The 13783-nt window shown below is 39.3% G+C and overlaps 1 protein-coding gene across 1 annotated transcript in view; it reads right to left on the reverse strand.

Moving 5' to 3' along the window:
* The window catches only part of SLC44A1 (solute carrier family 44 member 1), a 65347-nt gene that overhangs the window by 30551 nt on the left and 21013 nt on the right, over positions 1–13783 (reverse strand). Inside the window, exons 3-4 of the mRNA XM_059834024.1 lie at positions 13559–13701; positions 5174–5310 (exon numbers count right to left, since the gene is read on the reverse strand). Of these exons, the coding sequence (XP_059690007.1) occupies positions 5174–5310; positions 13559–13701 (280 nt within the window). The remainder of the gene's footprint in view (positions 1–5173; positions 5311–13558; positions 13702–13783) is intronic.

Below are 13783 nucleotides of genomic sequence, written 5' to 3' on the forward strand. Positions count from 1 at the left end.
TGTATGGAAAAAAATCTGGCCCTCTGATGCCTAGAAATTTCCTTTTTGACCTCTAGTTTCATATTACTCAAATTATGACATCAAGGAATAAAATTTTTTTAACCTTCTCTAACCTATTCCTGCTTTTAAAGACCTTACTCTTCCTGACAGTTTTCTCTTTTCAAGGCAAAAGAATCATTGGTCTTTTCTTGTGATCATCCTTGTTTGACTTCTCAGTATGTGTACAGGTAACACAAAAAAAGTTTAGAAAACAGAGAAGAAAACACTTTGCCAAGGAAGGACCAGAACACAGCCTTTATGATCCCAACACAAAATACATTTAGACAAAATACAGTGCCTCTTTTTCCTCTTCACAATTAATAAACATTACACTTTTGGACAATGCTATGCCTCCACCTAATCCTCTCACTATCCTCAGTAGCTTCATGATCTCTTTCCCAACTAGCAATAACCATTTTAAAGTAAAACGCTAAATGCATAGCAATGCTTTTTTTCCCCACCCCTTTGTTCTGCAGACATTCTTTTGCATTTGACATTTTGTTCCACTGCAATTGATATCAGATTTTTTTCACTTAATTCTAAATAATTCAGTAGCTACAGCAAGATTTATTACCTCACTGTTCCTCCCCCTTTCCAAATGGTTTATTAATGCAATCAATAACACAACACAATATTACTGGAGGACTCCATGCACAGCCACTTTCTGTTGTGAAAATTACATCATTCTGACTAGAGGGTTTATTTCCAACACAAGACAACCCTGACAGGCAGTTCTGGTTACAAGGCAGAGTAGCAGCGGATGACTCCATATCTCAAAACCAGTCATAGTGTACTCTTACTCCAGCCATTCAAAAAGTGACACTTAGAATTAACATATCCAGGTTCCCAAAGACCTAGTGGTGCAGAATCTCTTTAATCATAATATCCCTATAACTGATATGGTACAACCGACTTCAGGAAAATCATGAGCAAAGGATTAAACTTTAACCAGCACACTCCCACTAAAAACAAAGTCGGGGGGAGGGGTGGGAACAGGAGCAGAAGAAAAACATAAGAAGCTGGCAGCAACTGATGTAACAACTATTTCTACGGCAAGTACCAACAGTACACTGCAAAGATGTACTTTGATTACTAGACATGAAGATGTCATTATCTTCAGACAAAAGAAAAATCCTTTTTGTTTCCCCTATGGTTCCTTCCCACAGCTCAGAGAGGTGACCTGCTCTGACTTAGCCAGCTTGATTTCCTTTATTGATTTCTTTCAGGTCAGTCTCCATAGCAGACTTAATGTAGCTTTACCCCCAGCTGTAAGTCCACCCGGACCTCACCTAGTCTGGCCTAGCTACAGAATTATGCCAACCGAGATGCTTGCCAACACATTGTAAAATAGAACTCTCATTTTTGGTTCCTAAATTTGCATCCAGTCATTTATACAACAGATGGGAATACTACTTCCCACACTGACCAATCAGTATAGTCATCACTGAATTAAACATGACAAATTATGGTACCTGTTCAGTGTTTCTTTTTAATAACAACATTTAATTATTCATTTGGCACAGTCATATATAAATTATACCTTCAAGGATATTTCAAAATGCTTTGGCAAGACCTTGAAAAGAGCATTGCAGTATTTTTTGGACATTACATTTTGAAGCAACAATCAGCTTTCTGGGAAAAAAGCTTTCAGTCACATTACTCAGAATACATCATTTTTTAAGTGCCAAGACCAGCAAAAACATTGAATCCCAAGTAATCCCTGCCTGGGGTGTTCTGCTGGGTGAGAAAATCCTGGGGAGACCAGGAGCAGTCAGTTCACAATATACAACATTCTCAGTTGTGTCCAATCCACAGCTCTACAAATTCAAGTATCAGCATGTCTGTGTGAGAACAGCATTAGAAAATGTTCTCAGCCAACACTGCACGTTTCTGCATCTCCTCCAGGAGTTGATCCAGAACATTCCCATGCTTTACAACTTGCACCTTTGTACAGGCTGAAGATCTGAGTGGTCAACTGCCCAGCTTTTTCTTTCCCTTTCTCCTCCTCTTGTAAACGGTCCCACCTGGTTCCCACTGTTCTGGGTGTCAATCGTTCTGAACAGATTAAAGGCACACACTATCTTGTTTCCTAAAATCAGCCAGGCTTTCCAAGGGGCAGACCTCTCATTTTCTTAGATAGGATGGTACTGCAAATGGAGGATGTGATTGTGGGGGAGCAAGTGGGGTGGGGGTGGGAGTGAAGTTACTGTCCTGAAATGGTGCAGCATTATTCACCAAATCAGCTCCTTTTCCCAAATTACAGCAGAATAGCAAGTGCATCATTACTGATTCAGGAAGCCAAAAGGCTGTTTTGTCATGAAATGATCTTCAAGCCTCAAACAAGCATTTTCCCTGCCCTAAATGCTTATTTATAATCTTGCTTACAGAAAAATACAAGCTGTACTGCACACTAAGTAAGAGCTCTGCCATAATTACTCTGAAGCTTAGAGGTTGGCAGTTCTGTCATGTTGTGTACAGGCAATCAAGTGCCTGTCCCACTTCGGGGAAGATATCATAAATGGTAAGATAGCTGGAAGATCATACCTGGTATTGATAAAATCATTAACCAATATAAGGACGTTGTAGTTTGTTTTACTATATTACATCTTTTGATAAAGATGTTTAGATAAAAAACTTTATTTGAACTTACCATACCACCTCTTGATGGGCTGAGGCACAGTAGAAGATTTCTTTGGGCTGGGAGGGTGCTTAAACAGTTACTCATGAAAGAATTCCAAGGTGCACGTACAAATAAGGTGATTTCGGGGATGGCACGTGAGCCAGGTGAAAATGGCTAACTCTTCAAATGCACATGCCACAACCTACACAGAGCCTATCTCCAGCACAATTGCTATTTTCAGGTTGCAGGAAGGGTTAAAGCTTTCAGAAAGGCTAAGCAGAGCAAAATTAAGAGTTGACTGCATTCTCTACCCATATATTTAAAACATTAACGTGGTTTTCTTGTTGAGTGTTAGAAGTTGCAAGTTTGGAAAATTCAGCATTGATTATCACAAGAAACCAGACACATATGTCTTGCCTTCCTTCTTCAGAACTTGACAGCTGAACTCTAAATTCTAAGTAGGTATTATCACAAACACAGAAATTGCAATTAAGCTCTGTGCAGTCATGTCCAAAGTCCTCAGACTTCCTTATTATCCTTTTTACAGTGGAATCTATGATCACTTGAAACCGACTGCCAAACATAATCCTAGCATTAATTAATTTAAACCCACTATCATAGTTACAAAGTGGCTCTCAGAAAAATGATTCTGTTTACTGAGTACAATATTTTTGGTATTAATTCACTGTTCTTGCTCTATTGTAAGACTGAATCATCCTTTAACTTTTACTATATATATGCAACATTTAAGGTCATCAATACTTAAGCTCTGCATTTGCTGCAAACCATCACTTTTTGGAACCTGCACAGGTTGGTGAACATTTAAACAGAAACATAACCATGACAATGACAGTATTTCCTTGAACTGTGTGATTCCAGTCTTGCAGAGTTTTCAACTACAAAAGGAAAGCTCAGTTTAGTACTTGTTTTTGACAAGCCCAATATCATATAATGAAAATTAGGACTTGAACTCATTAACTATTCTGTTCTGCTGTAATACTAGGTTTCATACTTTTGACCAAGCTTCCTGTTAACTGAAACAATTCAGTCTGATAATGATTTTTTTTTTTAAATCCGAAAGATTTATTTTAAAACCTAAACAGTAAGGGAGATAAAGTTAGAATGGAGAATCATGAGGATGAGTTATAGCATGTTTTAGGAAGAGTGGGGTTTGGTGAACTTTGAAAGATGGTTATGCTGAACATATTTCAGGCACAGTTAGTAAGAGACTTGACTTATAAACATAGAAACAATATTTGTGGTAAAACAAGGTGTGGTTGCATTACATTATTTCAAGAAGTACTTAAGAAACTCCCCTACTGATGACCTTGACTTCACACCAACAAATAACTAGCCTACATTAGTTCAGAAAAACTCAGGGTACTCAGTTAAGGGATAAAGAGTAAAACTGTATTATGATACTGTCTAGCTTCACTGTGGGCTTGCATTTGACAGCAGTGCACAGATCACATGAGGAAGCTCCCATTCTCAGATCACCCGCTGCACTGTGCTGGCACAGCTGTTCGTGCAGCTCCACGCATGCTGTAATGCTACATGATAGTTCAGCTCCCCAGTTCAGACACCCAGATGGCCAGGCACAATGCAGTGGGAGAACCGAGGGTACTAACAGTGTCCTAGGGCCACTTCAACTTGCTCTGTTTCAAACAAGAAGTACTCCTGTAACCTGTACCAGAACAGAAATCAACATTTCATTTCCTTCTAGGAAAAGTAATCTGCTTTGAACTTGGTCACCCAGACTGACTCATCAGTAGTCAAGTATCTTGCAAAGAAATCTTACCGCAGCATTTTAAAAGATTAAGTGGGAAATTTTAGGACAAAATGCTCCCACTTGAATAGCTGAAAAACCCTGAAATTTCCTCAAATTGTTTTAAGTTTTATCTTTACTCTCTTTTGGAAGGTCCAAAAGTTGGTTACCTCTCATGCATTTTACTCCATACAGTGATTAAATATGGATTGAGAGAATGATATCAGTATAATTACTACATAGAAAAAGTACTGCTCTTGCGGGGGATGGGGTACAATATTTCATTTGTTAATACAGCTGGTTTTCTTTACATTTCTTCAAAAAAGAAAAGTGTAAGAAAAACAACAACCCAGGAACTGCACTGTAGCACTGAATGAAAGCAGGAATATTTTCACATCCACAGCCATACTTTATGCTGCAAGCACAGTTCAATAGCAGCATTGCTCTCACTAGCCAGAACATTTCCGTAGGAGTTGAGAATGTACCCCACAGTTAGAAGTTCCCTCAAATTCTCATTACACTTTGTACTCCTGTTTTAACAATGATCTTTAAAAACTGTCCAAGACATAACAGAAGCATATTAACACTGTAAGATTTAGTATAGTTTTAGCTTAATGAAAATATCACATTATTTCTATTGATATTTCTTAATACATATTTCATTTTCAGTTCAGCTAATGCACAAGTCTTTTTTTAATCCTATGAAAACATCTGGTACACGAACAACAACAGACATGCATTTTGCATACCATTAGTTTCTGCAAATTTCTGAATATCAGCCAGAGTTTTTAGTTCTTTCCTTGGGCAAGCTGATACACACAAAGCAAGGGACTTGATCCTCTGATGTACTAGATCAATGTTGCATGGATCCAAGAAGAACACATACCTAGGGAAGAAAAAAAGTAAATTACTTCTATTCTAGTTAACAATTACACTGAACAAAATCAAGTTGGGAGTTGGACTCAATGATCCTTATGGGTCCCTTCCAACTTAGGTTATTCTATGAATTTCATTTCAAACTAAACGATTCAGCCAAGACTTGAGTCTACCCAGAAACACAGGAAATTTGATATTATCATAATTGTGTGGGTCAAAAGAATTCAGGTACTCACATGTATGACAAATACATGGATATTTATATACTTCTGGATCACACAGAAAGATCACACTTTACCAGATTCAAGTGCATTCAAATGGTGCTGTTCATAAAAAAAGCAGCACTTTTACCATGCCTCTTCACAGATACAGATCTAAACATTCACAAACAAAGCTTCACTCCAACCTTAAACTTGACTTCAAGATTTCCAACTTCTTCCAAAAAGACCCAACAAACCCCGTAAGGTTATACGTATGCTGCAAAAAGGACAAAGTCCATGGCTATTTTAATGAATACACATAATACTAGTAATTAAGAACAGTTTTTTGGTTTAGATTGATTTTCCACACCACAGGTCCATATGACTGAGGCGATTACTATAGTATTTATTGTGAAATAAAAACTGTTCAGATATTTCCAGTAGAACTATCTGACGTTCAAGTGCAGTATTCTAAAGACATTCTATATGCTAACTTTTTATGATGAGTCACTGTCCTGTAAAAACCCAATTCGTGAAGTATGTATTATAACATCCCAACCAACATCTTCTCCTTGCTATACACATTTCATCACGAACACTAACCATACACTGTTGTCCATTCATGGTATCATACAGATGCAGAGTGTTTTTCTATTACGAAGTTGAAGTCTTTCAATTTCCTACCATTTTGGTGATATGCTACGTATTGAAATACTCTCTTCTTATTACCTAACGTCATCATAGGAAAACAACACCAAATTGCAATATAAAATGCCATTTCTATTTTTGCAGTCCTCATGATAGGAATTAATTCTGTGATCAATAAAAATCCCTTCTGCTCCCAGAAAGCATTTAGGTCCTGCCTGAACACTTCCAGCCTACACGCCAACTGCTGTCTAGATTTCCCCCTGACAAAGACTGTCCTTTATCCAGTCTCAGTATACAAGAATTATTACTACTTAGTATAGTTCTTCAGTCCTTCAAGGCTTCCTGTCTTACTTCCTGAAAGTCCATCAAAATCCATGTCATCTGTATAAACTGTAATGTGGTAATAGACACCTTGCATTCTTAAAACATTCTGTTTCCTTGTCCACACCTCTATAAAAATTATCCAATACTATTTCTGTTTTTTTACAGAAGACATACTACACACCTCACGACTCCGTAGATCATGGAAGTCTAAGAAGCAAGTGCAAACATAAAAACTTCTGTCCTGCACACACAGCCAAGATAACTGCATGTAAGCAATACACCACTAATTCCACATTTTTTCTTTATTTCAAAGAAAATACTGTTGAGTTGATACTAAGACATATAATACTTGCATTAACTGGACAGTCCTGTTACAGCTTCCCCTTCATAGGGGCAAGTTCTTACAGTTGCTATTCCGCACCGTAAGGGTAGGTGGAAGGACAGCGTCTCCTCCTTTGAGGGTATCTGGTCAAAGGAGCTATAAACAAGAACCTAGAGTCAAACCTGACTGCCATGGGATAAGGGAGGTTGTGACAGGAACAAACCAGGTCAGTCACACTAATTGGTAAGGATATGTGGAGTGTGAGAATTCTTATCTTTCAGCAAGATTACCTGTCTAAGGACCTTGCCAAATTGTGATGATAATGAAAAGGAGGAAGACACTCAGATATAAAACTTGACCAATTAGCATTAATGAAAATAACCAGAAACAAACCTGGTCAATCACAATAACTGGTAGGTAATCAAGAAACTGCAGGCAAACTGGGGCTTTGGAACTAATAAGGATGCAAACGCGAGGGTGCAGGATGCAGGAGAGGGGTGGTCAGTGCAACTGTGCCAGCTGCTGAGGGAATATGCATGGGACAGTATTTGGGGAAGAACAAAGAAGAGAGTAGACAGAAAGGGATGTAAAAGGGGCCGGTTGCATACAAACTAGGGTTGGTCAGTATGTTGGTCTGACTGAGCCCAGTGCCTGATCACTGCAGTCTGTCCTATCTTCTTACTAAATCCTTTCTTAACTCTCTCTCTGTATAGTCTCACTCTCTATCCCACGTGCATGGGTACTGCAAGGACTAAGTGCCAGCTATTGGGGGGACCAGTATGATGGATTTGGTGCCAGCAACTGGAGTCAACACCAGGGGTGTGGGTGCCCCAGGCCTGCGGTTTCAGCTACCAAAGCAAGTGGTGTCCCAGGGAGGGGTCTTGGCCACCAGCCACTGTGGTGGGAACAATTTCTGTCCCAAAAAAATAACTACAGAGGTGAAGGTCTCAGCATAGGTGGCTGGAGTAGGGCTGTCAGTCACATCCCGTGTGGTGCTGGCTGTTGGCAAGGGCTGAGCGTCTGTACCTTCCCCAAAGCAGGTATGTGCATGTGTAACTCACCAGCAAACTCCAAGCTGTACCAGCTGGTGAGCAGGAGGGTCTGGTCCAAGCGGAAGTGTCAGGTGCACGGAGGATCTGTGCTGGTATTTGGGAGGGACCTGTGAGTGTGGGGTTCCCATAGAACAAGTGTGAGTGTTTGCCAGTGAGCACCAAGCTGGACCAGCTCACGCGTAGGGGGGACCGATGGGGCAGGTAAGGGGGCCTGGGTTCAGGGCAGGGGTGCCGGGTGGGCAGAGGGGCTGTGCTGGTACTTGGGGGATCCGTAAACGTGCGTGTGCTTGTGAACTTGGAGATTGTCATGCGTGCGCCTGCACTAGTGAGCTTCTGTTTCTGCCAGCCCTTGAGGAGCAGGGGATGTGGCTGTCTGTGCTTGTGTTTATGTGAGTCCCACATTGTGGATGCTGTTGAAGGCAATGCCTTGTCAGCGCCAGTCCGTGTAACCAGCCATGTCAGTGTCCCATGTGTGTCTGTCCATCCACATCCCTCAGCCCAGGCAGAGACCCTGGGTCCCGGGGTGTATCAGGCTGGGCTCCAGTGGTCGGACAGGAGGCTCCTCTGAATCTCCCTTAACACATATTACCTAAGGAAACCAAGTCAGGAGTGTTGGCATTAACAAACTAGAATCCAGCCCACTTCTGCAGTGATTTAAACTCAAGGGCCAAGCTTTAATGGCCAAAAGAAATTACAATATTTTGTAAAATAAACACTACAATTTTAACTCAAGCCTGGAAATTTAGAAATACAATGCAACTATAGTGCCATATGCAGTTTTGACAGAAGCGTGCTGTGTTCGCATAACCTTAAACAGACGCACGTAATTCAAACACCACATTGCATGGTTCAGAGACAGTTCTGACAGCAATAAGGCAGCTGCAAAGCAAACTCCAGGCTATCAAATCTGTGGCTTCAATCCCTGGTCTAGGAAGACAGAAGTAAGAGGTTTTTTTTAATTTCTAGCAGCTAAAACAAGAACCAAAATGCTAGGCACCAGCATTGCAAAGGAAAAGGTATTTTGTTTTCTGGTTTTAAAGCTTACTTATTGAAAGTAAGTGATTTTTCTGCAGAAAATTCCATACTGTGTCACCACAGAACAGGTTTTGTTTCTCACTAGAAGAATGTACTTACATGCTTTGTGCTGCAATTTCAGTTATTTAGAATCAACAATAGACTAATCTGTTGATACGAAAGTAACTTAGATCAGCAATACAAAGATTGAAGTAAACAAAGTAATCATATTGTTAGAGATGTTTCAATACTGCAAATGAAAATTTGTTCGCAATAGGAAATTCAGTATATCAGATTTACAACCTAAGAAGCATCTTTATGCAGCTTTATGAAGTATCAGCCCTGCAGAGAAGGACTTGGTAGTACTGGTGGATGAAAAATCGGCCATGAGCTGGCAATGTGTGTTTGCAGCCCAGAAAGCCAACTGTATCCTGGGCTGCATCAAAAGAAGCGTGGCTAGCAGGGCAAGGGAGGTGAATTCTCCCCTTCTACTCCACTCTCATGGGACCCCAGCTGGTATACTGCATCCAGCTCTGGGGTCCCCAGTACAAGAAAGACATGGACCTGTTAGTGAGCCCAGAAGAGGCCCATGGAAGTGATGAGAAGGCTGGAAGACCTCTCCTATGAAGACAGGCTGAGAGAGTTGGGCTTGGTCAGCCTGGAGAAGGGAAGGCTCTGGGGAGACCTTATTGTGGCCTTTCAGTACTTAAAGGGGGCCTATAAGAAAGGTGCAGAGAGGCTTTTTATGAGGCCCTGTAGTGATAGGACAATGGGTAACTTTTAAACTAGAAGAGGGTAGATTTAGATTAGATATAAGGAGGAAATTCTTTACTATGAGGGTGGTGAGACACTGGAACAGGTTGCCAAGAGAAGTTGTGGATGCCCCACCCCTGGAAATGTTCAAGGTCAGGTTGGACAGTGCTTTGAGCAACCTGATCTAGTTGAAATTATCACTGCCCATGGCAGTGGGGTTGGACTAGATGATCTTTAAAGGTCCCTTCAAACCCAAACAATTCTATGGTTCTATGATTCTTTGATCTTAACAATCCATGTTTCTGAAAAATCAAAGTTTGTTAAAAGAACCTCTGAAATACGGCATGATGAAGAAGTTACTCAAGTAAAAATAACTGCATGTAATTTTTAATGTCTACCTCCTGTTGCCATAATAAAAATTAGAAATTTTCAGATAATCTTTAATTTTAAGCTGATTCCTATACATAAAGAAAAATAAGGAAAGAGTTTATTTAACTTTTCAAAAGCCATGGTGTCTGAAAATAAGGTCACGTTGTCCATTCTGAGGCATGTAATTCAAAATGAACTTCAGTATAACTTTTCAAAATGCATCGTAACATTATTTTTTTAACAGATCTATAGGATAACCTTCCTTATGTTTTACTACCATTTTGAGCTTACATTGCAATGTGTTTCTTTTTCATTTCTGAAAGAAGAATCCAGATTTCTAGGCAAATAATTAAAAATACGATTTCCAAATGAACAGAGGTCAAAAAAAAAAAAAAAACCATCAACAATTTTGGCTTCTGACTGGTAGCTTACTAGACAAGTGTCCTATTACTTATTCATGCCCATGAGAAATACAGCAGTCTCCTCTTCCCTTGCAAAAACAGGAAGACAAAGCATCATAATTTTGTACACTACACCTTGATTCCGGAAGCACTGTGGCAAATCATATGAAAAAGCCTATCTTACTTTCAAGTATTTTGTACACTCCTATATTTGCCAGCATCATTGATTTTCTGTTGGCCCTCAAGGTATCTCTTTAAAGGCAAATGAGTACTTTACAGAACAACTGTGAACTACAAGCATCTTATCCCAACAATAGAGAAGTGAATTAAGCGATCACACCCACTCTAAACAAATTATGGGTAGGGCACATACAGTTTCACTCAACCAAATTCTCAGCATGCATGCTGCAAACTCTCCCTGGGTTTTCCTGCTATCTAAACCCCAAGCATTTTCCTGAGTCAAAGGCATCTGTTAAGGTGGAATGTCACCCTAACTCTTCCCTATAGCAGTACATGCACATCTTCTCATACTTGAGTGAACAGCACAAACTGAATTATGTCCGAGCAGCAAAGTATTGGTGATAAAAAAAAAAAAAAAAAAAAAGCAGACTGAACTAGCATTTCAGGGACTTATATTTGGCTGCCATAGTCATAATTTATTGGCAAATAAAAGGTCATTTTTTAACCCCCTTATAACTCCCAGAACTTGAAAAGCAAGGAGCTTATTTGAACCAGATAGGTTTAATGAGAATTCACTTCCAGGGCTAGACTATAAGCCTGTGTCTGACTCTAGAGCATAGCCTATTAAAGCTGTACTGTGTTTTCTTTGTAAAAACAAAAACATGCCTGATTCACTCTTTGTTGATGAGACCAGGCGGTAAAATTCTCCTTCCCAACATTTCACTTCACTGGTTTCAGCATATATGATGCACTTGGATCAAATCATATCCCTGTGAGGACTCTGCTCTTCACCCTTACCACCCAGATTTCCATATCCACACAGACCACATCCATTTCACGTCCTCATTATAGTGCCTATGGGTTGCTGTCATTTAGAAGGAAGAAAATGTTATTTTTACAGATGATTTAGCTTTTCTGCCTTGGACTGGGAAGTGAAGACAGAATTACCCTGCAAGCAGAATGAAATGAGAATAACTTCATGTTTCCAGAACCACATTTGTAGAGCTTAACCACATTTGTAGAGCTTAAAGCCCTTTCTTTCTCTACACAATCTGAAATGTACAGGCAGGAAGAAGAGTTTATTTTTACAGTCTGTCTGAAAAATACACCTATAAAATAGCATTAAATACTCCCATGAACTGCACCTAAGATACTCCAGGAACTCCACCTGCTAGAGACAGATGCAAAGCAGATAGTTTCTTCTGAAAAATTGCCAAGAGAATTTAAAAAGCTATAGGGTCTGAGAGTGGGAAAGATCACTCGCTTGTGTAAGAACTGTCCTCTTCCAAAGCTGGGTACCCTGGACTGTACCAGGCACTTCACTGCAAACAGTTATAGAATAATCTGCCTTGGTAGGAGGTTTTCTCTCACTCTCAACCAAATGAAGAAAATGATATCCCATATGAATGTATCCATTCATTTGCTTAGATCATGCCAAGCCTTTATTAGAAAAACATAATCCTTTTGAAACTTATTAAGAATTTGACAAGCAATGGGCTCTTTCTATTAACTGTGTTAGAAATAGTCTCTATTTTTATTTGCTGTCTTTCGATCTTGCCTTTACATGAGGAAATCACTTAGCAGTGGCAGATGTTTCTCCTCATGATGGCCTGACTTCTGTCATGTAGGAGACTATTACACTATTAATTGTTATGTTTCAATAAGGTGTCTGAGTTTCAACACCTTCAAACAAACTCAGACACCATTTCTTTCTAAAGGTAAGTTTAAAATTATAATTTTAAAATTTCTTTCACAACAAAAGAATTACAATCTTGTATTGAATATACCTGATTTTAGAAAGCACTAAAATATTTATATAGAAAAGTAGGAAAATTATGCTGCATAAGTTTTGAGCCCTTCAACCCTCTTGGAAGCTGTGATTAGATTGAGAAATTATTCTTTTGACAGAAGAAATCTGTAAAAAGTTTCAGGCTATTTTATTTAACTCAAACTCTTCTGGTAACATATCAATTACCTAGCCACATTAAATCTTAAATCAGATATTTAGAAATCTTTAGTATAGCAACTCAAAATAAACAGATCTTAGGAAAGCATCCTCCCAAAAGAATTAATGCAAATTATGGATTTTCTGTTAGTCTGAAAGTAAAGTGTGAAGTAAAAGGCTATCATACTCAGAATTTAAAAACTTTTTAGTTCTTCGAAGTAATCAACAGTGAAACAAACACATTTTTGTCACTTAATACCACTGTTCTAAGGTTAGACTAAATAGTTTACTTTCTAAAGTCACCCAGGTTGTACAGATGCACTCTGAGCACTGAGTGTGGCAGACAGATCTCAACAGGCATTCACAGATTTTCAACCCGTCGGTCCAGAATTCTTGTTTCTCAGCTCCACTACTACTAGGACAGTATGATGGTTTTCTGCACAACAGATAGGAAACATCTGTGCTCATTCTGACCTGTAAGTATGTGTTTTAACACGACACTGCTTAATAAGAGCTGTGTGCTGCTTAATAGTTTTGTGCATTTTCTCCACAAGCCACTTACATATATTCTGTCTACAGTTTAAATTTTTAAGTCTCATTTTAATGTGTCGATAGATCCCATCTCCCCCTAAACTCAGTGGCAGAAACTGTGCATACAACATCAAAAGTGAACCATATCTACATAGATATCAAAGGCCTGCTCCCAAATCCGAGAATACTTGTCATACCTAAAACTCTAACAAACAAGATTCTTCAGTGGCCTGATACAATCTCCTACATGAAGTGGATGCTAAGAAACGGAAATTCCTCAATGTCTTAGCTGTACTCATATTGCACATCTGTCAACATAAAGTCTCCAAGCGCTGTTGCTGGTTGCTACAAAAGATTGCTGCTGGTTGCTACAAAAGATTGCTGTTCTCTAGGTGAGAAGATTGGAGAAGGACAAGTAGGAACAAGTTAGCATATCCCTTTTCCCATTTATTGAAAACCGCTCTCAAAGGTTTCGCCTTCACTGATTTACAGAATGAAGCAATTGAATCACATACTCACTTCTTGTGTGTGAGGTCCAGACCACTGTTGACTATTCCCTCCACCTTGACATTTTTCTGTCCACAAATATTTCCATAGCTGTCATATCCTGAAAGCAGTCTTGCAGCTGCTCCTGTAGCTATTGAAAAGCCACAGATAAAACCCTGGAGGAGAAAAAACCCCACAGTTTAGTAATACTCTGTTTGACAGCTGGGAAAGTCAGCCTAATTCATTTGTTTCTAAGTG

The sequence above is a fragment of the Gavia stellata genome, chromosome Z (assembly GCF_030936135.1).
Source record: "Gavia stellata isolate bGavSte3 chromosome Z, bGavSte3.hap2, whole genome shotgun sequence".
Taxonomy (NCBI): domain Eukaryota; kingdom Metazoa; phylum Chordata; class Aves; order Gaviiformes; family Gaviidae; genus Gavia; species Gavia stellata.